This window comes from Neophocaena asiaeorientalis, unplaced genomic scaffold (genome assembly GCF_003031525.2).
Source record: "Neophocaena asiaeorientalis asiaeorientalis breed wild unplaced genomic scaffold, Neophocaena_asiaeorientalis_V1.1 scaffold831, whole genome shotgun sequence".
NCBI lineage: Eukaryota > Metazoa > Chordata > Mammalia > Artiodactyla > Phocoenidae > Neophocaena > Neophocaena asiaeorientalis.
In genome coordinates, this window is record NW_020173033.1 from 317,002 (window position 1) to 341,065 (window position 24,064).

General features: G+C 36.3%; 1 protein-coding gene across 5 annotated transcripts in view; it reads right to left on the bottom strand.

Moving 5' to 3' along the window:
* Nucleotides 1-731: 731 nt before the first annotated feature.
* SLC35B3 (solute carrier family 35 member B3) overlaps nucleotides 732-24,064 on the bottom strand; it is a 23,550-nt gene continuing 217 nt past the window's right edge. For 2 of the 5 annotated variants that reach the window (XM_024742474.1, XM_024742473.1), the window contains exons 2-11: nucleotides 21,574-21,682; nucleotides 20,481-20,774; nucleotides 17,397-17,518; nucleotides 13,677-13,831; nucleotides 12,287-12,394; nucleotides 8,971-9,068; nucleotides 6,649-6,741; nucleotides 6,137-6,248; nucleotides 3,127-3,196; nucleotides 732-1,522 (exon numbers count right to left, since the gene is read on the bottom strand). In XM_024742474.1, coding sequence (XP_024598242.1) covers nucleotides 1,372-1,522; nucleotides 3,127-3,196; nucleotides 6,137-6,248; nucleotides 6,649-6,741; nucleotides 8,971-9,068; nucleotides 12,287-12,394; nucleotides 13,677-13,831; nucleotides 17,397-17,518; nucleotides 20,481-20,681 — 1,110 coding nt within the window. In that variant the 5' untranslated portion in view covers nucleotides 20,682-20,774; nucleotides 21,574-21,682 and the 3' untranslated portion in view covers nucleotides 732-1,371. Of the gene's footprint in view, nucleotides 1,523-3,126; nucleotides 3,197-6,136; nucleotides 6,249-6,648; nucleotides 6,742-8,970; nucleotides 9,069-12,286; nucleotides 12,395-13,676; nucleotides 13,832-17,396; nucleotides 17,519-20,480; nucleotides 20,775-21,573; nucleotides 21,683-23,702; nucleotides 23,961-24,064 lie in introns of those variants that run through there. The other 3 variants (XM_024742475.1, XM_024742477.1, XM_024742476.1) reach the window with 2 other exon arrangements.

Consider the following 24,064-nt stretch of genomic DNA (forward strand, 5'->3'; position numbering starts at 1 on the left):
GGAAGCAATTCCAAAACTTCCTGCTAAAAAATCAGGGCCAAAATCTTTCTGAGTTTAGAGTTAGAACTGTGCAAGCGGGCTTCCCTGGTGGCGCAGTGGTTGAGAGTCTGCCTGCCCATGCAGGGGACACGGGTTCGTGCCCCGGTCCGGGAAGATCCCACATGCCGCGGAGCCGCTGGGCCCGTGAGCCATGGCCGCTGAGCCTGCGCGTCCGGAGCCTGTGCTCCGCAACGGGAGAGGCCACAGCAGTGAGAGGCCCGCAAAAAAACCAACTGTGCAAGCAACGTATTGTGTGAATTTGCTAAATCTACTTGTGCTTCTTAATTTATCCAATTTCATCTTCAAGCTGTCAAATTAAATTTCATTTTTAAGAAACACTATGATAATTTTATTATTTTATAGTAATTTAAGACATCAATTATTTTCCCTTCAATTTACTTTTATTTTACTTTTTAAGATTTTTTTGATGTGGACCATTTTTAAAGTCTTTATTGAATTTGTTACTCTATTGCTTCTGTTTTATGTTTTGGTTTTCTGGCCACGAGGCATGTGGGATCTTAGCTCCCTGACCAGGGATTGAACCTGCACACCCTGCATTGGAAGGTGAAGTCTTAACCACTGGACCGCCAGGGAAGTCCCTCCCTTCAATTTAAAAATCCAAATCATGAAATCTTTTAGCACCTTTGATGGATAACAGGAAATCTGGCTTGTGATACATACTCACAGGATACAGGATGATGACTCTTTTTACTCTATTGCCTATATTCCACAGAAAATGTAAAGCACATTTTCTCTAATGAATACTTTTAAATGATCAGAGAAAAGCCTAAGTTTTAAAGTTTATGTACACTGTACTTCCCATCTTCGTAACAAAATCCAACCTTCACTACCCCAATTCCATCACATTCTTTTAAAGAAAAAAACCAGAGAATAATTTTTATTTATAATGAAGTTATTCTCTCTAGACTTAAACCATCAGTTCACTCTTACAACAGAGAATCAATTTAAATAACATCACCAAAATGGAACGGAAAAAAGAAAACAATCTGCGTTTACGTATCAATTTCTTTGATATGTCATAATGATATCCAATTTCTCTTGCAACATGGTCCATTTCCAGTGAAATTCTCAACAGACTGTAAGTGTCACAGTCCTTCATCTTGACGTTTTATTCTAAGGTGTGCCGGGTGTGGCTCTTTTGATTGCTTTGGAAGTTAAACAGTCCAACAAAGATTCTGAAGAAAGGGCGACTTCACAAGTAATCCATCCACAAATGACAGCATGCCTTCAGAGCCTCTGGTTTTTATAAAAGTCCCTTCGGATAGTTAATTGATTGATGAATTAATTCTACGTTATAAAGCGAATCGCTGCCTAGACAGTCTGTGCCAACGTCCCCGACCTCCTCACTTCCACTGTTTTGTTTATCACATCATACAGCGATGGGAGTCTTATTTTGTCCATATTTTTGCTGTAAACATTGAGAAATATACCAAGGACAACTAACAAACCAGACCATACATACCTAAGAGAAAGTAAATAAGGAAAAAAGATTAATGTCAGAGTAACAATTTGTCATTAACCACAGAATTTGATGATGTCACAAAAATTCCTCAATGAAATAAAATTTTGCTACTGGGTACCTATACTAAGAGCACTAAATAAAACAGTATTTGTTTTATTTTACAAATAATATTTAGATCACACTAGATAGAATTCTATATTTTTAATGTTAAGTATATATGTAGGAAAAGCACTTTACAAGATACTAAATGTAGTTCATTTCTTTGAGGATAATAGCAAATTTGAAGTCCAACTCCTACCAAAAGTCTCAGGAGTATGTTTAAAGCACTGGACATGTAAACCTGCCAATGACCTACTTAGCCCCTGCAGAAAGAGAAACTAATTTATAGAAAATAGAGTTTTCTAAAATCAGTGGATGCTCAAGTCCTTTATTTATGGCACAGTATTTGCATATAACCTATGCACAACTTTGTGTATACTTTAAATCATCTCTAAATTATTATAATACTTAACACAATGTAGATGTTATGTAAATAGGTACTAGGTATTCATTGTAGTAATCAATGCCAATTCTCCTACTTTCTCAGGATGTGTCCCTTTTTATCTCTCTGTATTATACCCCAACTAGTTGGACTGCTGAATTGAATTCCTAAGAAGGCCACTGGCAGGTTTACATGTCCCGGGCTTTAAACATACTCCTGAGGCTTTTGGTAGGAGTTGGACTTCAAATTTTACTTCATGGAACTTCCTGGAATTTTTTTTCTGAATATTTTTGCTCTGTAGTTGGTTGATTCAATCTGCAGATGCAGAACCCATGGATACAGAAGACCGACTACACATTGCTGAAAATTTATTTTGTGGTTACCTTTAAGCTCATACAGCTGACCCTTGAACAACGCAGGTTTGAACTGCACAGGTCCAGTTATACGTGGATTTTTTCAATAAATATACAGTCAGCCCTCTGTGTGTGCAGATGTGGAACCCGTAGACATAAAGAGCTGACTGAAAGGGACTTGAGCATCCTTGGATTTTGGTATATGTGCGGGTCCTGGAACTGGTACCCCATGGATTCCAAGGGATGACTGTACATTGATAATTTCTAAGTCTGAATCTTCTCAATTACCAACGAATATAAGTTGAAATGATGCCAATTTCAAATACATACTAGACAGTAAAGAAAACAGTCAATGCTTCCATCGAAAACCACAAACTAAGAAAACCATTAGGGTACAACTCTAACTCAAATCCTTTGTGGGAAAAGACAGCAAATAAACTTAACAATTTTAAAAACCATATATGTATGTATATATAAAATTTATATATTTGCACCAGGGCAAGGGTAGTCCCTTAATCTCACCACATCACTCACATTCATTTATACTGGAAACAGGGTCACATGTGCATTGGGACTGGTTAGGCAATTTAAGTATACAAAATAATTTCTTCAAAATAATTACATACATTTCTGAAACAGCAGAAGACACATCAATAAATTTGGGTCAAGATGAAAAGGATTCTTTACAAAGAAATTAAGGCTGTTTAAGAGTAGACGTGAAACAAAAGTATCTAAAGGTAGAGAAACTTGTCGAATTAAAAAGTACTTACTGAAATGTGAATGGTTTGGCAAAGAATATAAATGAAAGTACAATGGTCATTCCTTTTCTCCCTGTTGTCACTGTAGGGAGAAAAAGGTTGGTTTTAGAATGCGCCTCTTGTCTTGGTAATATTTTGGAAATAATTTATTTAACAAATATTTACAGAGCCTACTGTGTGCCAAGATCTACGTGAGGTGCCAAGGAAACAAAAGAAAGCGAAAAAAGAAGAAAATCAAACAGAAAGTCACTGCTTCTGCTACCATGGAATTTATAGGCTAGCAGGGTTACAGACATTAAATAATAGAGTTACATTTAAAGTACAGCTGTAATAAGTGCTTGATGGAGGCCATGAGGCTACGGAGGCACGTCATCCTTTAGGGAGACGTACTTAGTCTGACAGGAGAGAAAGGACTTTTCCAAGGAAGATGCGATTGGATTCCGTATCATTAAAAGCAGCAATCTAAAGGACATCCTAGTGGTGGGCATCTCTGGGTAAGACCATGAGACATCTTTCCAGTCCTCTGTACACTGTCCTTCAAGGATTATGGCCTGAAGCTTTCCTCCCTCGTCCCACCCAGGTGCAGAGAGGAACTCTGCACGTGGCTCCGGTACACCTTTCCACCACTAGACTGTGTGCTTTACTCAGTTCCTTGTCCTTATTTCCACAGACTCTGTAGTTCCTGGCACTTAATCTTCAAAGTGTAAATTAATGAATGAATACCAGATGAAGAAGCTGTTTTGGAAACTGTTAGAGCCTGATTCCCCAAATCTATTTTTCCTACTACTTTAGTAAAAAGACCCCTACTTTTAACTGGGATACCTTCCCAGCCTCTCCTACAGTCAGGTGTGGTCACGGGACTAAGTTTGGACAACGAAGTATGAGCAGAAGTGCTGTCTCTAGGAGTGTGATTTGTAGGAAATTTCCATAAAGAGAAAAATGTGTCTTTCATCTTCTCTCCACCTACCCTGTCTGGAATGAGGACGAGGATGGCAGAGCAGAAAGAGGGACTGGATTCCTAAGGAGCTGGAGCTACCATGCCAGCTTGGGAGGCACATGGCATACGGTTAAGAGGACAGGTCTGGAGCTAGACGGCCTCAGTTGAAATACTGATTCTGTAACTTACTAGCTGGCTGATCACTTGGCAAGCCACTTAACCACTCTGTGTCTCAGTTTACCCATTTGTAAAATGGAACAATAACAGCACCTACTTTATAGGATCATTGCGAGGTTAAGATGAATAATATATGTAAAATAGCTACAATGGTACCTGGTACATAATAAGGGCTATGGACATGTTAGCTGTTATATTACCATCTCTGGATTTGTTTCACGTGAGAGAGAAAGACACCTGCCTGCACCTTCAATGCAAGGATTGCATCTCACATTTCTTTATACCAATCACAGGGCTCATCAACACATACAGACTGATATCAGACTCTTTTTGAACAGCTACTATCTTACGAACAAAACTGAAACCCAAGCTAAGTGTATGCATTTGCGATCTTTCTTGACAGCATGAGCTGACTTGGAAGGTTGCTGATATGGCCCAACCTACAATTAAATTCCCTCTACTTACCATTAGGGACGTAAACTTTAAAAAGCAGAGTCATATGTGAGCAAATAAAGAGAACAGTTAGGAAGAATTGTACTTTTACAGAGGGGGCATTTATTCATTTGTTTCATTTACTCTGTGGTATTAAAATAAATATTCCTCTAAAACCGTGAAAAATCAAAATCAGGTAAATGAGTAAGGTGTAAACGCCTTCTGAGTGTAAATTCTACAGATCTCTGACAGAGATGATCTTGTCCAACCCAATCTCTTCACAAAAGAGAGAAACGAGGCCCAGGGAAGAGGAGAGACTTACTCTCCAGGTCTCGTATCATTAAACGTCAGGGCTGGGACTGGGCTGCACCTTCTCTTACACCCCAGCCTAGCGTTCCTCATGGCAGGTCACACGGCTTCCCATCCTGATGGGCTTCACCCAGGGCTCTCTCCAGATGGGAGATACTGAGAGCATTTGTCATGTGGACCATTCTTTTGGCAAACAGTATGAGGCAGCAGTTGGAGTCATCTGCTCCCCTCACTGGGCCTCAACTGCAGCCCTGCACCTGCTCCCCTCACTCCTCCAAAGCAAAGCAAGTAACAACCTCCATTTCTCTGACATGCCAAGCAAAGTCCTTGCACACAGCACGTGCATAATAATTATTAGTGAAAAGGGAAGCTCATCTGGTTGAGGTTCTAGAAAGTGTACAAACGAAAGGCCCCAAAACCTTTGCTTAAAATATACCTGTCATGTTTTAAGTGTAACAAAACTGTCATTTTCCATTATAAATTAAAAGTGATTAAATACAGTATTTTTCCTGGAAGGTATTCATCCCATCATACTTTTTAATAAAAACATCTTTTAATGTACTTAAAGTTACTATCTAGATAAATGCATATATCTGATTTTAAAATTAAACCTTCAGGGCTTCCCTGGTGGCGCAGTGGTTGAGAGTCCACCTGCCCATGCAGGGGACACGGGTTCGTGCCCCGGTCCGGGAAGATCCCACATGCCACGGAGCCGCTGGGCCCGTGAACCATGGCCGCTGAGCCTGCACGTCTGGAGCCTGTGCTCCGCAACGGGAGAGGCCGCAGCAGTGAGAGGCCTGCGTACCGCAAAAAAAGAAATTAAACCTTCAAATAAGAAATTCAGACCAAACATCATTTTCTTTAGAATTTTAAAGAAATACCACAAGCCAAGGAATAAATTGGTGAAATGTGACAATATTCTTTCTTTCTTTCAAAAAAAATTTCTTTTTGGCTGTGCTGTGCGGCTTCAGCGATCTTAGTTCCCGACCAGGGACTGAACTCGGGTCCCGGCAGTGAAAGCACCGAGTCCTAACCACTGGACCACCAGGGAATTCCCGACAATTTTCTTTTTAATGAAGAGCAGATGCTGCCCTTACCTTGTGAAAAAGAATACCAAAGAAAATTTAAATGCTTATTTCATAATCTAAGCAAGCATATCGTTCTTACCTGTTACAGCAAAAAGTGCACCAAAAATTTTAATCAAAGCCAGAACAAAAGAGATTCCAAAATACCCAGTGAGGGAAAAAAGGAAAGCATAACCATAGGTCCGAACTGGATCCTGCAAATATAAAAAAGCCTGTTAGAAAAATGCAAAACAAACCCTGAGGTATTATAAATGAAATAAAACTACAGATTTTAATCAACTTTCTGAGCAATAATAAGCCATTCAACAATGCAGTCAAGCAGAGATTCTGATTTAATGGAAAAATGAGGATGAAATGAAAAATCCCCAACTTCTACGTTATGAATAGTTTAAAAATTAACTTATAGGAAAGAGCAAGGATAAAAAATTTAAATATAAATCATTTCATTTCTGAAATAATTTCTGATTTACATGTATTGTATTAAAGGAGTTATCAAATTACATAAAACAGTCTTTTTGGACAAGGGGAATTAGAAATACAGAGGAAACTAATTAATGGAAGATGTGTATTTTTAAAAATGTGATTAGTGTTTACCTTTGAACAAAATGTTACTGCAGGGCCTAATCCACTAGTGCATGTCAATCCCAATAAAATGTACAGAAAACCGATTGAATACGAATACAAAACCTAGAGTAGAGAAAAATAAAGTGGAAAAAAGTGCTATTTAACCAAAGGTATAAAATGAAGGTTTTCAATATATGGCTCAATTTCTTTATTTCATTAAATCTGTAGAGGAAACCATTTTAAAAGTAACATCATTGTTTCAATATGGCCTAATTTTCTGGAAATGGTTGATTCTGTTTATAAGTTTACACATTATTTTAGGTACAACATAACACAGCAGTACTAATCCTTTCATAAATGGTTACCTAATTATTCATTTTTTGCCTCGTTTAATTACTGAATGCAAACCAGATTTTAATGTTGGGGGTCCTAAAAACATACACAAAACAAAGATACTCTAAAACTACTTATTAGACATGAAAAAACCCAAACATTAAGTTCGCAAGTACATTAAAATACAATGAAAATAAGCAGTATATGACATACCTATTGCTTAATTTCCCAATTTTCCTACCAATCTTTCTATTACACTCCTTATAAGCAGAATCAGTGTCATCACCAAACTTAAATACCTGCTCTGTGTCAGGTATTGTGCTAATAACGCTCTGTATGGATTATTCCATTTATTTCTCACAACCAACCTAAGAGACAGGCACTCTAAATCATCATTCCCCAGTGTGCGGATGGAAAAACTAAAACTTAGAGACATTAAGTCACTTTCCTCAAATAGGAGAGCTAGTAGAGAACTAAGGCTATCTTAGTCCAGAGCCTACGTCTTAACCACTGTATTACATTCTTTCTACCTACTTACAATTCCTTAATTCTCTGATCGTTATCTTATCTAGGGAGAGCGGTAATGATGATCAAGAAAACTCCTGACCAAGATTAAAGTTCCTATGTTCTTAGGGACGCTGTAAAGATGCCCCACTCTGTTGACTAAGTAACCAGTCCTACACATCCTTACTGCTCTGTGCTCTGTCTGTCTAGCAAGGTGATGGGCTACAAAACTAATGCAAACACAGCATAACAACCTTCCTATATACAAACACCAACCAGCTAGAAGATATATTGGAAGAAAAGGCATTATTTGCAGTAATAACGGCAAACAGATGAAACACCTAACAATAACTTCAATAAAAAATAACGAGTTATACAAAGAAAACTTTAAAATCTAAGGGACATTTAAAAGTAACGCTTGAATAAAAGGAAAGTCATACCTTATTCTTGGACTGAAAGAATCAAGTGTATAGATGCCATTCTCCCTAAATTAATTTATAATTCAATGCCATACCAATCACAATACCAATGGGTTTCTAGTTTATCTGGGGATATGAACACCCAAGAATAACTACTGGTAGTAACATTCTGAAAAACAAAAGGAACAACGGTGGCTAGTCCTAACAGATGGTAAATGTATGGTGATAAAGCTGCTGTCATTATATGGTTCTGGTGCAGAAATAAGCTTGAAAGAACAAAACTGTGAACCCTGCATTAGAATAAGATAGGATAAAAGAAGGTATTTAAAATAAAAATTGGAAAAGTGAATTATTCAATAAATGATATTGGGCAAAGTGGATAGCCATATGGAAGAAAATTTTGGTTGGATCAAAGATTTAATAAATAAGGAAATTATAAAACTAGTAGGCAATGGGCATAAAATTCTTAAATGTTAGAGTTGGAAAAGCCCTTTTCAATCATAATACATAGCTAGAAGTCATGAAGGAAAAGATAAGCTAAACTACATGTAAATTACAAACTTCTAAATGGAAAATAATACCAAATACAAAGAGAGAAGAAAAATGATGTAACAAAGCATTTTTTTTTTTTTTTTGCGGTATGCGGGCCTCTCACTGTCGTGGCCTCTCCCGTTGCGGAGCACAGGCTCCGGATGCGCAGGCTCAGCAGCCATGGCTCACGGGCCCAGCCGCTCCGCGGCACGTGGGATCTTCCCGGACCGGGGCACGAACCTGTGTCCCCTGCATCGGCAGGCAGACTCTCAACCACTGCGCCACCAGGGAAGCCCCAAAGCATTTTTTTTAACACGCCCCAAACTCCATAAATCAAAGAGGAAAAAATTTATTAAATGCTTGCAATAAGGTATCAGCAGTGATAATGATATTTTACTTTTTACCTTCCTATAATATTTGAACGTACTACTTTTATGAAAATAATGATGATAAACTAGTTTAAAATTGCAACGCGAGTCTTCAATACCATAATTATGTCATAAAATTAAGTATATCGTCGTTTTTGAGTCTGTCTGATGTGAAGAAAAAGGACTAGAGTATATACCATTTCCGAATTCGAAGCATTATGAAGTTTCATAGCTTTCTCTTGGACATTTCCAATGACAGCATCTGCACACAGCGCCAGGGAGATGAGGATCACACCTTCAAGAAGGCAGAAGGAAAAAATAACCTCCTCATTTAAACATATGAACGATAATCAAGACTTATCAGAAATTTAATTGGGCTAAAAAACCAAAATCAGACCTTAAATCACATTTCCTCAGCAAAGTTGAGTATTTTTATCCACAACCAGTTGTAACAGGCATGTAGGTGATATTATTAAAAAACAAAACAAAACAACTAATACTAATAAATTGCATTAATGCTGTCACCTTGTTGTGTTTCACAATCATGTCAAATAACATTTCTGCTTTTAAGTAGATTATATGTTTGAAAGAAACACTATTAAACAAATACAGAAGAGATTCTTAGATCATCTATTGGGATTGGTGATTAGTCAGTTAATTCAAACAATCAAAGGAAGAGGGAAAGCGTAAAAAGAGTACCCATATTATTAAAATATTTAATTTAAAACACATAAACATAATGCAGCTGTTAAGGCCTCTTCTTTGAGTATGGGTCTGTACTAAAATTCTGCACTTGCCTTTGTGCAAGCTGCATTCAGAACACACAGTCTCTATGATTTCCAAGTTGTTTTTAAAAAGTGCACCAAAAGCTTAGGAACTTGTGAAACAATCAGGGTACAGAGTCCTTTCATATTTTTATGCTTCCCCCCAATTTTTACCCACACTTAATTCAACAGTGATTTTATTGACTTGTCAAAGTGTTTAAAATTAACTTAGTTTTCACAGAAAGAATTCTCTCTTCAAACTCATTTTTGAATAACCTAAGTAACATTTAATTATTGTATAATTAAAATAACACATACAACTGAGATGAACAAATCTGGAATTCAACACACTCATACAAATGTGCATGTGTACCTGAGAAGCACGCTACTACCTGCAAGTATATAGGACAGTGGCCACCAGTCATGGTGCTTTACCAAAGAAAAACAAAAAGCAAACAAAAAAAAGCAACCTTGGTTGTATCTGTGAGTCTGATAAGATTTGAAGTTTTCTCTATTTTTAAAAAATATATAAGCAATCAAAGGTAGCAGAGGGCTTCCCTGGTGGTGCAGTGGTTGAGAGTCCGCCTGCTGATGCAGGGGACAAGGGTCCGTGCCCCGGTCCGGGAGGATCCCACATGCCGCGGAGCGGCTGGGCCCGTAAGCCATGGCCGCTGAGCCTGCGCGTCTGGAGCCTGTGCTCCGCAACGGGAGAGGCCACAGCAGTGAGAGGCCTGCGTACCGCGAGAAAAAAAAAAAAAAAAAAAAAAGGGTAGCAGAAAAATGTACATGTGTATGCACTTAATTGAGAATTTTCAAGTTTTCATACTTATTCTTCAGTTTGACTTTTTATCATCTAGCTTTGGTATTTATTACCTAAATATACATTTTTATTCACCAAACTTGATTCTGAATGCTCTTTTCCTTGTTTCAAATATCAAATCTGTCCTCGAAAGAAAAAGACATGCTATTATCCAAGACTTGGAAAACAACGTCCCAACTCCTAAAAGGCTATTCAAAGACATCCCCAAACCGTTCTGAACAATGGCAACAGCATGAAAATACCTGAATTGCATCTGAATTACCTCAATATTTTAAAGGAGGACATTTATTTGAGTAAGTAAATTCTGATATATTCACTTCATACATCCGAAGTTTTATTTATGTCTGCCTTAAGTAACCATCTTAATAGCTAATCTAATCTCCTTCAGACAATACACTCATAGATCAGGGACTGTGATAAGCGCTCATCAACTATTCTCAATGATGAGGAATCGTTAGGTTCTCATGCCCTTAAAAAACATTCCCATGGAACTCAGAAAGGGTGAGCACTTGAGTTATACTGAGAAGTTACAGACCACCAAAACCAGCTGTCTCCGTCACTGTCATCACCCTCACTCCACCACGTGCCAAGTGCTTTCACGTTCATTATTCCAGCATCTCATTCTATCCTTCCACTACCTTTGTGTGAGGCAAGCTATTATCATTATCTCTGTTTTACGGTGAAGCACTCCTCTAAAACAGCTTTTCCCCTCAGTTTTCACATATAATCTTCCTTTTGCAGTTGCTGACACGAAAATGAAGTGTTCCTGAAAAACCTAAACCATGTTAGAAACATCTGCAACTCTAAGCTTTCTCACTGAAGTAAGGATCACTTGTACTCTGGATGATCAAAGCTGAAAGAACAGACCTAATAGGTTCTATCAGCATCGTCTGTAAATGGCTGGTTTAAAGGGCTGCTCTAAGATGCTGATCTGAATCCATTAACTTAGCGTGATTAACCAGGTTAGTAAGAAACATAGACTAACAACTGGTCAGGAACATTTTGATTCTTAGAAAGAACAGCAAAGTTGACGTAAATGATTTTCTTCATTACTTCATACTTTTTTTTTCTCACAAATAATTATAGTTTGTACTGCTGATATATGTATATATATATTACATATGCTGCTCTTTTTGTTGTTATTTTGTTTTGCTTTGTTTTTCTCCCCGTTCTCTCAGAGTTCCTTTGAAAGAAACATTTTTGTCAGGTATCAGGCTAGGAAATGGGATGAAACTAAAATAATCTTATGAGTGACACTCAATAGTTTAAGAATGACAATACTGTATATATAATAAGCAATCTCTGTAAGGTCTTCAGACTAAAAATGAGATTCCAACACTATTTTTTATTCTTATTTATTTCTAAACATACTTTAATACCTATTCTCCTTGTGAAAGATCTAAATTTAATTTACAAAATTCCACGTGGCACACCATGAGGAAAAGTGTTTATGGTGGAAGCTTTATGCACTTTAAGGTTATGACCACATTTATATTACACAGTTCAATATTAAAGAACAGCATAATTTTCTTTTTTTAAGCTAAAACAATGAAAAGTAAGTTTGCAAGTTTCATTTATTTTTAAGAAAATGAGAATAACAATTACTACTGTGATCCTCCTATAACTCGTGTATATTTCCAATTCAGCTCATAAGAAATTGGTCTGTCATGTACTTGATAATGGGAGATTCTATCTAGGCACACAGCCTCTTGTCAGGTCAAAATACTATACAAGAGTACTAAAAACAACTGTTATGTTTCCAGAGTTGTGATATTTTTACTACATCTTATATGGAAAGTCCAAAAGCTTTATGTTAGATATGAGAATCACAGATGCCACACCGTCATTTAAAACCCTCATGAAACTGTAAAAATTCTTACTCTAAACCGAAACACCTACAAAATCTAGGAATACAAGTAAATTCCTTACCTGTCAGGTTGAAATTTGGTGCAACCGTGCTGTCGGCTAGGGTAAACCATATCAGGCCGAGGCTCATGCATAAGGCAGCACACACATCAGCAACATTGTAATGCTTTCCTGTGCCAAGTAAATGCAAGCCAACCGGATTACGCCATTACCCACTCAGCACAGTGTTAGACCTATGTGTTTAAACAAGTAGAGCAGGGACTGCCTTTTATATCCAATGTCAAAAATGATCACGAGCGCTTAGGTCAAGGCATGAGACAGTCACAGAAGGGCTTTGAAAATCAAAATTACCCCGTGAGCACCAAAATGTCCTTATAAGTTAGATACGAGATCCTTCTTACGATAGTGAGTAAATATGAACATTTAAAAAGTTTGTGGAAACTAGTGCCTCTTTTACTTTATGTATAACATAAGGCTATGAATTTTCTTACACTTCGTAAGTTTACCAAGAAACCAGAGTAGTCATTCAGGCTGTATATGTTTGCAAATACTATAGTCAGATAACTTCTAGGTTGGTGAGGATTAACTTATTTTAGCACATCCAAGTTTAAATAATGAAATCACATAGCGTAACTTTTTGGAAGGACTGTTAAGGAGATATTATACAGGCCAAGTCAGTTACGACGTGAAATGTGATTTTTAATAGGAAATTGGGATCATTGTTTTTTCCTGCGTGAACAGTTATCCTGAAATTTTATGTGAAGTAGTTGACATACACATTTTCATTTTAAAAGGCTCTTTTGGGAAGGCTTATAATGCATAAAATGAAGTCAGGCTTTATAAGAACTTTGGTGATTATCAAAACATGAATATTCCTCATGACAGTGAGATGAACAAAACAAAAACTTGTTCCACTGCTTGTCGCTATCACTGCCTCCCCTCTTACTCCTATTTTCACATAGCTTGTAATTTAGTTGGGATCCTAGGGAGTCAACAGTCAGCAGAGCTGGTTAACAAACACTTGCTCAGCTTAAGCTTTACTTCAACGTGGGAATCGTCCATTTGTATAATGGAGGTGGAGAGCAGAGCCCTGGAGAGTAGAAAAATGAAAGAACTGAAAAAAAGAGCTTTCCAGGTACTTCTGAGTTAGGCCTTCAATATGTAAATACAATATTTCTGGAAATGTAGTAGGTTCCAGATTAAAAGAATAAAACAAAATACTATTTTTATTTTTCCCCATCTCCAAATTACTGATTTCAGATCCTGAGGTATATCACAGAAGTATCGGTGTTTTTATAATAGCTTTTTTTTTAATGAGATATCACTCAGAAGTGTTACAATATCTAGACTGTTCATTAAAGATATTAATTGAAGTTTAATGTTTTTCCTAATGCTAGATGCCATAACATATCCTATTAATTTCAAACAGTATGAAAATATATCATTACTATACCTTGAATAAAAACTCCTCCTAGCATAACAGGAATCAATTTGCAGCACTTGAAGATGACTTGGGTAGGATAATTCAGGTAGCCCAAGGAAGTGTTTGATAACCCCATAGTACCCACAGTTAGAAAAGCTATTATCATGTAGGTTTTTCCTGGTATTCTGTAAAAGACAATTTTTAAAATCTTCATTTTGGGACCCAATTCATACTACTGTAAGAGAATGTGTTGACAATGTGTAAATTTCTAATTACTCTTCTAATTTCTGTTTAATATTTCTATAAATATCGGTAAACTATCACTATTCTTAAAGTTACAACAGTGTTAACTTGTATAAAAGAATGTTGGTGAAAATAACAATTTACCTTTATTTAATCAATTGTAAGTGAGAACTCTCAACTGTCTGAAAAAGTAGTACATTAGAGAGTTACTTAGATTCTTACTGAAAGTATAAATGCTATTACATTTAGGGTTTTTTAACAGTAGTTATAGCTACATATAAAAACCATCTTGACTAAATTTAGAAAAAAAAAATTGATTAAAAAAAAATTTGCTTCTATAATGGGAAAAGGCACCTTAGTTAATTAACTTCTAAATTGTTGTTGTTTCCTAACATTCCATCTAGCATTAGGAAAAATACATCTATCCATTCTGCTAGAATAACCTGAGCAGAATTTCTCTAGAAAAAGAACATGGTGGTTTAAAACTCCAGACATGGTTTTTATTACCATAATGTCTTATGATTCATCTCTAATGCTGTAATTCTATAAAATGTTAAAACAAGCAACTTTCAGATGAGGAATCTGACTCTCCTCATGATCCCCGATTTTCTACCTTGGGCTCTAACTGGATTTCCTAAAGGAGATTCTTAATTTGGTATCTTCATAATTCTGAGCTGGTCTTGTGAGCATATGCTCACAAGATACTTAACGGTCTAAGACAATAATCTTGTACATTGGTGCACTATTCATATAATTAAATTATGTTGCATTTTTAGATCTAGTTTCCATTTTGGGATTTGTGTTCATGTTTAAATCAAGGTGACAAAATTCCACATTTTTTATACGGCTACATATAAGGCAAAATAATTTACTAGATAAGTTCAATTAAAATGCATCATTTCCACTTACGTTTCAATTTTGAGACCTCTGCTTACACTTTACTAACACAGTGGTCATCATTTAAAATCCATGTGGAAATAACTGGGCATGCCCGTTATGCATCAGTGTACAGACACTGGTTTTTATGCTGTCCATGGGGTTTAACTCTCAGTGGGGTATCAGTGAAGGAGGACAGCACCACTTCTCCAGGTAATGATAAAAGTCAGAAGAGGCAAATTTCCTCATCCATAAATTGCAAACAGTGGCCAGAAAATAAAAATTCGGTCAGAAGAATCACAAGATTAAAAAAGCAACACAGTTAAGGAAGAAAGAAAACCAGCCTGGAACTCAGGAAACCTAAATTCAAAAGGTTCCAACTCTGAGTGCAGCCTGGGGCACGAGCTCATGCAAATCCCAGCTCTCCTCCAGGTCTGCTTTCTTACTGGTGAAATGAGGTTAGATTTCATCATCTTGCCTCTAGGACTCTCACTGTTTCTATTTGAATACCCCAATTGCTTACTACTTTAGATATGATGGGAAAGTCGTAACTTTGATAAGCCCCTTAGCTTTTCAATTTGGTACAGATCTCCCTTATTAAAAACTCACATACAGTGATTAACACTGAAGTTACAAGATGATCTTTGGTGAAATATATACTTTGGAGTAATATACTTTGGAGTATATTTAGGGTATCCTAGTCTATGATGGGCTATATCACACATCACCATATTTCATCCTCAAAATGAAACAGAGAGAATTTAAGAAACTTCCCTGAGGTACTGACATAATAGGGGGCAGTAACATGACTCAAATCCATGTTTTCTGACCCCAAATTCTGTACTCTTCAAGTACATGGATATTCATATAAATATAGGAAGAGAGAAAAACCTAAGCAAAGAATTTGACTTATTAAAGGTCTAAAGAGCAGTGTCACTTAAATAAATTCAGATATATATACACTCAAATAAATTCAGAAATAGGGGATTGGGCATATTTTCATTGTAATACACTTATACTTTTTCTAAAAAAGTTTTTAATGTGCCTTGGAATGAAAAGTTTTCAACTTCTAATTACATTTATTATAGGTCTATAAATTCTTCTACCTAATTCCTTCACTCATGTTTCAATCAAACACAAATGACTTTAAATATGTTATGGTTATGTGGTTTAAAGGTTGGGAAAAACATGACTGGAGGCTCACTCCCCATCTTTTGGTAGCTGAGAGGGAGTTGTATCTTTTTAAAATTTAACAGTTAGGAGATGCATCATCTTTGTGTTTTTTTCATTTAATAAATACAGCATTGGGTTCTTTTATTTTAGAAGCAATCAGAGGTCCAGCAGTTTGCAATACATAATGAATATATATGGAAGCCAGGCTTCCATATATATTAGTCCTGACAGACACATTTAATTACTTTCCATTCTACCACCTATGGCTAAGCTAAGTCTTGTAGAGTTTCAGAACATGAAAATAAGAAAGAAGATCTCCTCAGATTCAAACGTTTTTAACATTGCTGCTCTAATAATTTATTGGCAATAGAGAGGTTGAGAGGTAAAATTAGACGCATGAAGAAATACTGGTGTTACTTATTTAAATATTTAAAATTTTATAGTTATTTTCATACAAACATCAGAAACATTTAAGAAAAAAAGTAGCTATAAAAAATTTTTATTTTCATTGAAGGATTAAACATTTGTATCAATGAAGAATGTCAACATTATAGCTCCTTATTACATTTAAACTGTTCAATATATACATGAAATATTCACATATTAGGGTCTGATATGACAGGATAACCACACTTAAATTTACCAAGAAAATGTTATATTCAAATTCCCAACCACCTTCTGATATGAGTCTAGGTTTTAATTGCATATTGCTCAATATGCCATTAACAATATTTCAAGATATTTCTCAAACCTAGGTGGTCGCTAATTTAAAAGCTACTGTCTATATAAACTCTTTTAGTTTTGACAAAAAGGAACATAATAAAATTTCTCTAATGGTCAAGAATGCAATTCCTACTGCTGGCCATTACAAACGTGAGGATGTTAAGTGGAATATATCCTACAAAACAAAACATTAACTATGCATTTCAAAAACCACTATAAAAATAGATATTGATATATCATATCACCATTCTTATGTAGTACCATCATAAATTTTTCAGTAATCACACCTATTTCCATTATAAAAACATACATGTACAACTGAATACTTTCTCCTATTTTAAGAAGATCTATCTTATTATTGAGTCTAAACAACTTTTTTTTTTTTTTTGGCTGCACTGCGTGGCATGTGGGATCTTAGTTCCCCCACCAGGGATCGAACCCGGCCCCTGACAGTGGAAGTCCGCAGTCCTAACCACTGTACCGCCAACAAATGCCCTAAACATTTTTAAATCTGATAACATTACACTTTTTTCAATGTATAATGGAAATACCATATTTAATATTTTTAATAAGTTGATAATACTGATAAAAATTCTTGGGTATTAAATGTTTTATTAATGGGAAATGTATATTTCATGTATAACATATTCCATGTGCGCAAAAAATAAAACAATAAAAATGAACTACTACTCGTGTACTTAACTGCCAAAAAATAAAAACAAATAAACCACATACCTTCTCCTTTTGTCCTGAATAAGCTGAAGCTCTATTAGGCCAAATATGGAGTAAAATGCAAACTGCACTAAAGTAAGGTACCAGCCATAGGGCTTAAAACCCTCCACTGAAAATATTAATTCCTGTCAAGAGAGACATGAACACTGTTTAAGTTCCAGGGGCAGACCAATTACCTCACAGCACATTCCTATAAGCACAGCATTTTAATAGAAACCAAGCTTCACCCCCAACAACAAAATGCACAAAAAAACATCCAAATTGTAAGGCTTCTGAGAGGTAAAATTAGAGAAGTTAGGAGGCCTTTCCAAAGAAGTGACAGTAGATATCCAGGTATGACAATCAGCAGAACAGAAAGCAGGGGAGGAAGAACTAGGAAGCAACCCCCTCCTATGATTTTTTCTTTTTTTAAAAGACCAAAATTAAAAGAGTTGCCCAAAACAATGAGGAAGGCAGCTGATTGAAGGACTCATGTACTCTTATAAAAAGCATATTTCATTAGAAGTCTATTATCTCAGGCCTGTTTTCCAATATTATCAGTTCAAATCGATAATTAATGCTATTTTTTAGAATTCTTGTGCCACAGACTATATAAAACTTCTCCTTATAGAGAAATGGTTACTCTTCTTAAAAATGTTATATCATGAAAACAGTTTTTGTTAATTGTTAAAAGCCATTCTTTTTTTTTTTTTTTTTTTGTGGTACGAGGGCCTCTTAGTGTTGTGGCCTCTCCCGTTCTGGAGCACAGGCTCCGGACGCACAGGCTCAGCAGCCATGGCTCACGGGCCCAGCCGCTCCGCAGCACGTGGGATCTTCCCGGACCGGGGCACGAACCCGCGTCCCCTGCATGGGCAGGCGGACTCTCAACCACTGCGCCACCAGGGAAGCCCTAAAAAGCCATTCTTAATCTCATTAAGAAGTATTCTAATAAAGCTATCTGGCTTAACTGAATGCATCAAACTATCCACCAAATATATATATTTCAGCTGTATTTGAAATAAATTTTAAAAAGATGAAATTAATGGATAAACTTATGTTCGAAGAAAAACTAAACACAGCCTCTAAAAAGATCCTGAACTGAGTTTGTACATTTAGGATGCTGTGTAATTCCCCAAATTTAGATTTCACGTTCAAGTAAGTCTGTAAGTTATTTAGGACATTTCTGGTTTATAAACTATAAAACATAAAAATAGCTTTATTAATACCCTGGCACTCAGGTAAATATTTCACTTTCTATATTGCTAAATTTACTACAAAACCCCATTTTCTTTAACCTATTTTAATATCCAATTAGTAGCAATGCCAGTTCTCACCAAAGTGATGTTACAATTATAATCGGTTTATCTTATTTTAAAAGAAACTTTGCACATATTAGTTGTAAATTAAAATCTCTGATCATTTATCAAATAGAAAAAATTTAATGAAATTTGTAAATTTCTAATTCATATTCCATTAAAATGGCTAACTTTGCTCCCAAGCTATTTGGTAACAATGGTATTTCGAAGGACAAAAGAAAAAATTTCTCAATAAGAGATCCTAACATTTGATAAAAGTTACTATTTTGTATTGTTCTTCATTGTAGTATCTGAATTCTTATATCATCTTCTAGTACAAAAGTCAATTATAAATATTAAGATTTTAAAATTCATGTTGTTTTACACTAATACACACCCTACAGCATTTTCAGAAGCTAAGGAATAGTCACAATTCTGTCTTCTCCTTTATACTTAGTTTTATATTTCATCTCTATAAAACAAAGGAAAAGCATACAACAATTTTTAAGATCACTCTGATTATAAATAATATCAGAGATATTATCTATGTTTTCAGAAAACACATCACTTTCCTTTTCTTCAACTATAAAGATTTTCTCATGTTAGGGAGTTGCATAAAAAAGCAAAGTTGGTAACAGCTGAAAATACCCACTGATGAGTTGACAACTGGTAATTAACAGTCCCCATGCACACATTCTGTTTACACTAGCCTGGGTCCTCATCCATGCAGCTCTTGTCTTTGAAGGTCAGGAATTTCCTGGTCAAGTGTTTACAACTATCCCATAAAACAATGCAAATACAAGACAAACTGGCAATGTTAGCAATGTTTTGCATAGGCAAAATCACAGAAAAATAAGGTTCTGGCAAAGTTGAATTAGAAGAGGAAACCAACAGGAATGAGAACACAACAGATGCTTCAAGAAAAGGATGATTCAAGTATTATAGGATTGAAGAGACACCCTTGGAAAAATAGAAAACATCCTGATACACTTTTGCAAAATGACCTCTTAATGAGCTCCAGGAATCAAGAGTGAACTAGAATGTGGCTTTTGTGCTATCATTCAATTCCATGTAAGAATTATGTTCCAAAATACCAATCAATACTTCAACCATTTTCTTTTAAAAAGCAGATGGTGGGGCTTCCCTGGTGGTGCAGTGGTTGAGAATCCGCCTGCCAATGCAGGGGACACGGGTTCGAGCCCTGGTCTGGGAAGATCACACATGCTGCGGAGCAACTAAGCCCATGTGCCACAACAACTGAGCCTGCGCTCTAGAGCCCATGAGCCACAGCTACTGAGCCTGTGTGCAACTACTGAAGCCTGTGCACCTGGAGCTCATGCTCTGCCACAAGAGAAGCCACCGCAATGAGAAGACTGCGCACCGCAACGAAGAGTAGCCCCCGCTCGCTGCAACTAGAGGAAGCCCATGCAGAGCAACAAAGACCCAACGCGGCCAAAAATAAATAAATAAACAAAAATAAATTTATATATTAAAAAAACCCCACATGGTCGCAATTACCTACATTTTGCAAAACATAACACTTCGTATTTTTTCATAATTTTAATTTTTTAAGATTGTCTCTTGCTTCCCTTCCCCCATGTAAAATATTTCACTCTAAAATTTGGGTCCCTGTTTTCAGTCAATTTAATCGTAAGTAGCTCTTTCCTACTACTATACTAAGAAACTCAAATTTGTGAATAAACTTGCTATCTTATAAAAGAAAGTATTTTGGACAAAACTATTAGTAGTGCCCATGTTGAGCTCATTTGTTACAAATAATTAACACATTATAAACAAATGACTGATTTTTTACCTGTATATATCCATAAATTAGGTAAAATACCAAAACTCCAGCAACACATATGAAAAATTGAGTAAGTTTGTTAAATCTGCTGAGATTTATGCCAAGCACTACAATATCATCTATCGACTTGATGTGTGGTGACATTGCTTGGGTTTTGGACGGGACAGTGATAGAAATATATTTCCTGGAGCTGTTGAACTTGAGATCCATTTCTCTTATTTTGCAGCATTCAGTGCTTCCAAAGTTATCTTTGTTGGTTTCCTCCCCTTTGTTCAGTCTTTCTTTTGCCTGCTGAGCCAAGCCCTACAGAAGGAAATAAACAATTAAAGCAAAACATTTAGACCATCAAGTAAAGTGCTATGCTCCAAATAATATCTCAAGTCACATTTGGAAAATTACACAGGTAAGAGTTATTCTCTCTGGATAGTAATATATTAATTCTCCTATTCAAGCTTCCCATCCACCAAAACAATATGCTTAGTCTCCAAACACGACTAAATTAAATATACACCATTCTTATTTCCACAGCAACAAACTAAAAGCTAACCTTGTATTTATTTCATCAAAGTAAACGTGCCTTTATTATGTTTCCATTTGCAGTGAGGATATAATTTTTAAAGCCCACAATAGTTTACGCATAATGTCTTCAACATTAAAGTCAATCTTTAATTGCAGAAAAGAGTAAAGAATAGCCCAAACTCCTACAGCTACCAAGACAATTGTAAAATTTATTTGCTAATGACATTTTAAAATAAAGTCAAACATCTGTAAGTTGTGCAAAAAGCTAGATTTAACCAAGATTATAGAAAGGATACTATACTTTAGCAACAGCATCTCTTAGGCTAAAAGGAAACATTTTTATCCTTTGGAGAAAAATCTCTGCAATTTAAAAAAGTCTTTGGTAGTTGTTCCATGGGTATAAAGTTTCAGTTATACCAGGTGAAGAAGTTCTAGAGACCATCTGTTGTAGAGGCCCTATGACACAGTGTCTGTGCTGTGCACTTAAACATTTGTTAAGAGGGTAGATCTCACGTAAAGCATTCTTAACTACACACACAAAGGGGACACAAGGACACTCCTGGTGGCGACAGATGTTTATTACCTTGTTTATGGAGATGGTATCACAGGTGTATGTATATGCCCAGACTCATCAAATTGTATCTATTAAACATGTGCATTTTTTGGTATGTATCAATTATACTTCAATAAAGCTGTTTAGAAAAAAGAAATAAAGCTCTTGGGTTTGTAAAAAGCTGAAAAACACATCTTTTGTTAGTCTGTGAAAAACAATCATGAAGACTCCATAGATGACTATCAATTTATCTTTGGATTAATAGAAACTGAAAAGTAAATCATGTAAAAGTTGAGGAAAGTGCAGAATTATGACAAACAGAACTTACTAAGAAAAACTTATCTTCCTAGAAAAGAATGTCTGTTACAATCCCAGTGGGAATTAAAATTTACACTCTAGTTGAGAGAAGAGGATAAGAATAATTTTGACAGTGAACTGTCTGGAAATCTTTAAAAAAACCCCCAAAACTGCCATATGGTGATTTAAAATGGCAAGAATTAGAGTCACCTCTTCATGATCGCTTCTAGTTTGCTGATTTACAGAGATTAAGTAGGTCTCCTTCTGTAATTTAAACTTGGGGTCAAGGCTCTGCCTACAACTTGTAACTAACAATAATACACAGGCATCAAAGAACATTTGTTGTACATGATACCTGCCATATTTCTAAATAGAAAACGCGTAATTTCAAGAAGTTTTACTGTATTTCCTTTCCTGTGCCCATTTCTTCTTTTACACATTGTTCTTGTTGCCCATGCTACGTTTAATCAGTGTCATCTCTGTTAAGACTTTTTAAGTCACCCTGTAGGATCCCCTTGGGATACGACTTTCTTTATAAAGCATGCCTTAAAAGACCTTACCTAAATGTTGTTTGAATGTAGAAGAAATAAAAAGGTTAGCAACTATTTTCCATACGTGTAGGCGTGGGTATACTAATAAATGGGTGTACATTCTAATAAATCTGGCCCCATGTAGGTTTTTAAGCTTCCTCTCCCTCCCCTGCATTTAGAATGAAGTTTTATTAATCAGTACATCACTCGTCAGATCATGTGACTGGTGAAGAAAGACTCTGAGCTCTGATAGCCAATAACTGTGATCCTGAATGTCTGCCATATCCCTTCTATTTCAGGCATTAATGACTGATACCAACCATCATCTAAAGAAACTGGTCTAATGTCCTTGTGATGTAGGAAAAAATAAAAAGAAATCAAGCACAGAATTAAAATTAGCTTTCAAATTAAACGATTAACATTTTGCTTTAATTTACAAGTTCATGTAACCCTTGAAACTTAAAAAAACCCCACAGGTGTGAATCACTGCCTAAGGTCTCTTCCTAAAGTCAACACAGACGTTTAATTACTTGAAGTTACAGATAATTGCTAAAATGCAATAAAAAAGTAGCATTTCTAGCACATATTGAAATTTAAAAATAAATGACTGGTGACAATGTTGATTTAAAATACCAACTGAAGCAAAATTTAATTTCTTAACCTATTCTTTCCCAACCTTTTGAAGAAAAGTCTCCCACTACAAAAAGGTAGAACATAAGGAAAATATCACTACGATGTGAGCACCTTGAAAAAAAAAAAAACTCGGTTCTGTATTTTGCCACACTCCACATTACAATTAAAAGAATGTTGCCAATATAGCTAGGTTAACTGGACTCTGAATATTAATCATGACCTGTGGCGTGTAATTATAAAACACAGAAAAACAAGATTCCTTCCCATTTCTTTGAACACACTTCATTGCACAAAGTTCAAGAAACTGTGTGCTAATTTTTGAAGATCAGTTTTTCTTCCTAAGGGAGAAACTAAAATTAGGACTTTACAGGTATATTAAGAAATTAAGTATTACAGATAACACCTATCTAAATTATTTTCAAAGGCTGCATCTCCCTCTTCCAAGTCCCAAACCAACCCAATAAGAAAACATTCATGCCCAAAACAGTTCTTGACGTCTGATATCCTACTGTAGAAGAAATGCATATGCCCAACATTAAAAAAAAAAAAGTTAGAACGCCAAATCCTTCCACCTTCTTCCAACATTTCTTTAAGAAAATAAAACGGTGGGCAAGAGAGTTAAGCTGCAAAGACTGGAGGCATTTGAAGAACTACCAGCGGAAGTTCATGACAAGAACTTAACCCGATGAGAACAATCACCTTGCACTAAAAATGAACAGCGGAGTACCATACAGTACCCAGCTGAACGCAGATCCCAGACGTAGTTCTTCACTGAAAACGCTGTTGTGGGGGACCCAGGCGACTGACAGTTGTCCAGAGGCCCTGGGGATAGCCTACCAGACCCTCCCAGAGGTGGTCTCAGGCCTGCAAGCCTGCAAGTACCGGCCTGAGCGAGCTCTCGCCAGCCGTAGGGCGGAAGGGCGAGGACAAGCAGATGCTCCTCCCTGGAAACCGTGCCAGCAGGTTTCCGTTCTTTGTGAAAGGAAGTCACCCGCGCCCTGCCTCCCGACCTCATCCTTTCCCGCTCTCTCCTTAGGATGAAGATGGGCGGTGTCAAGGTT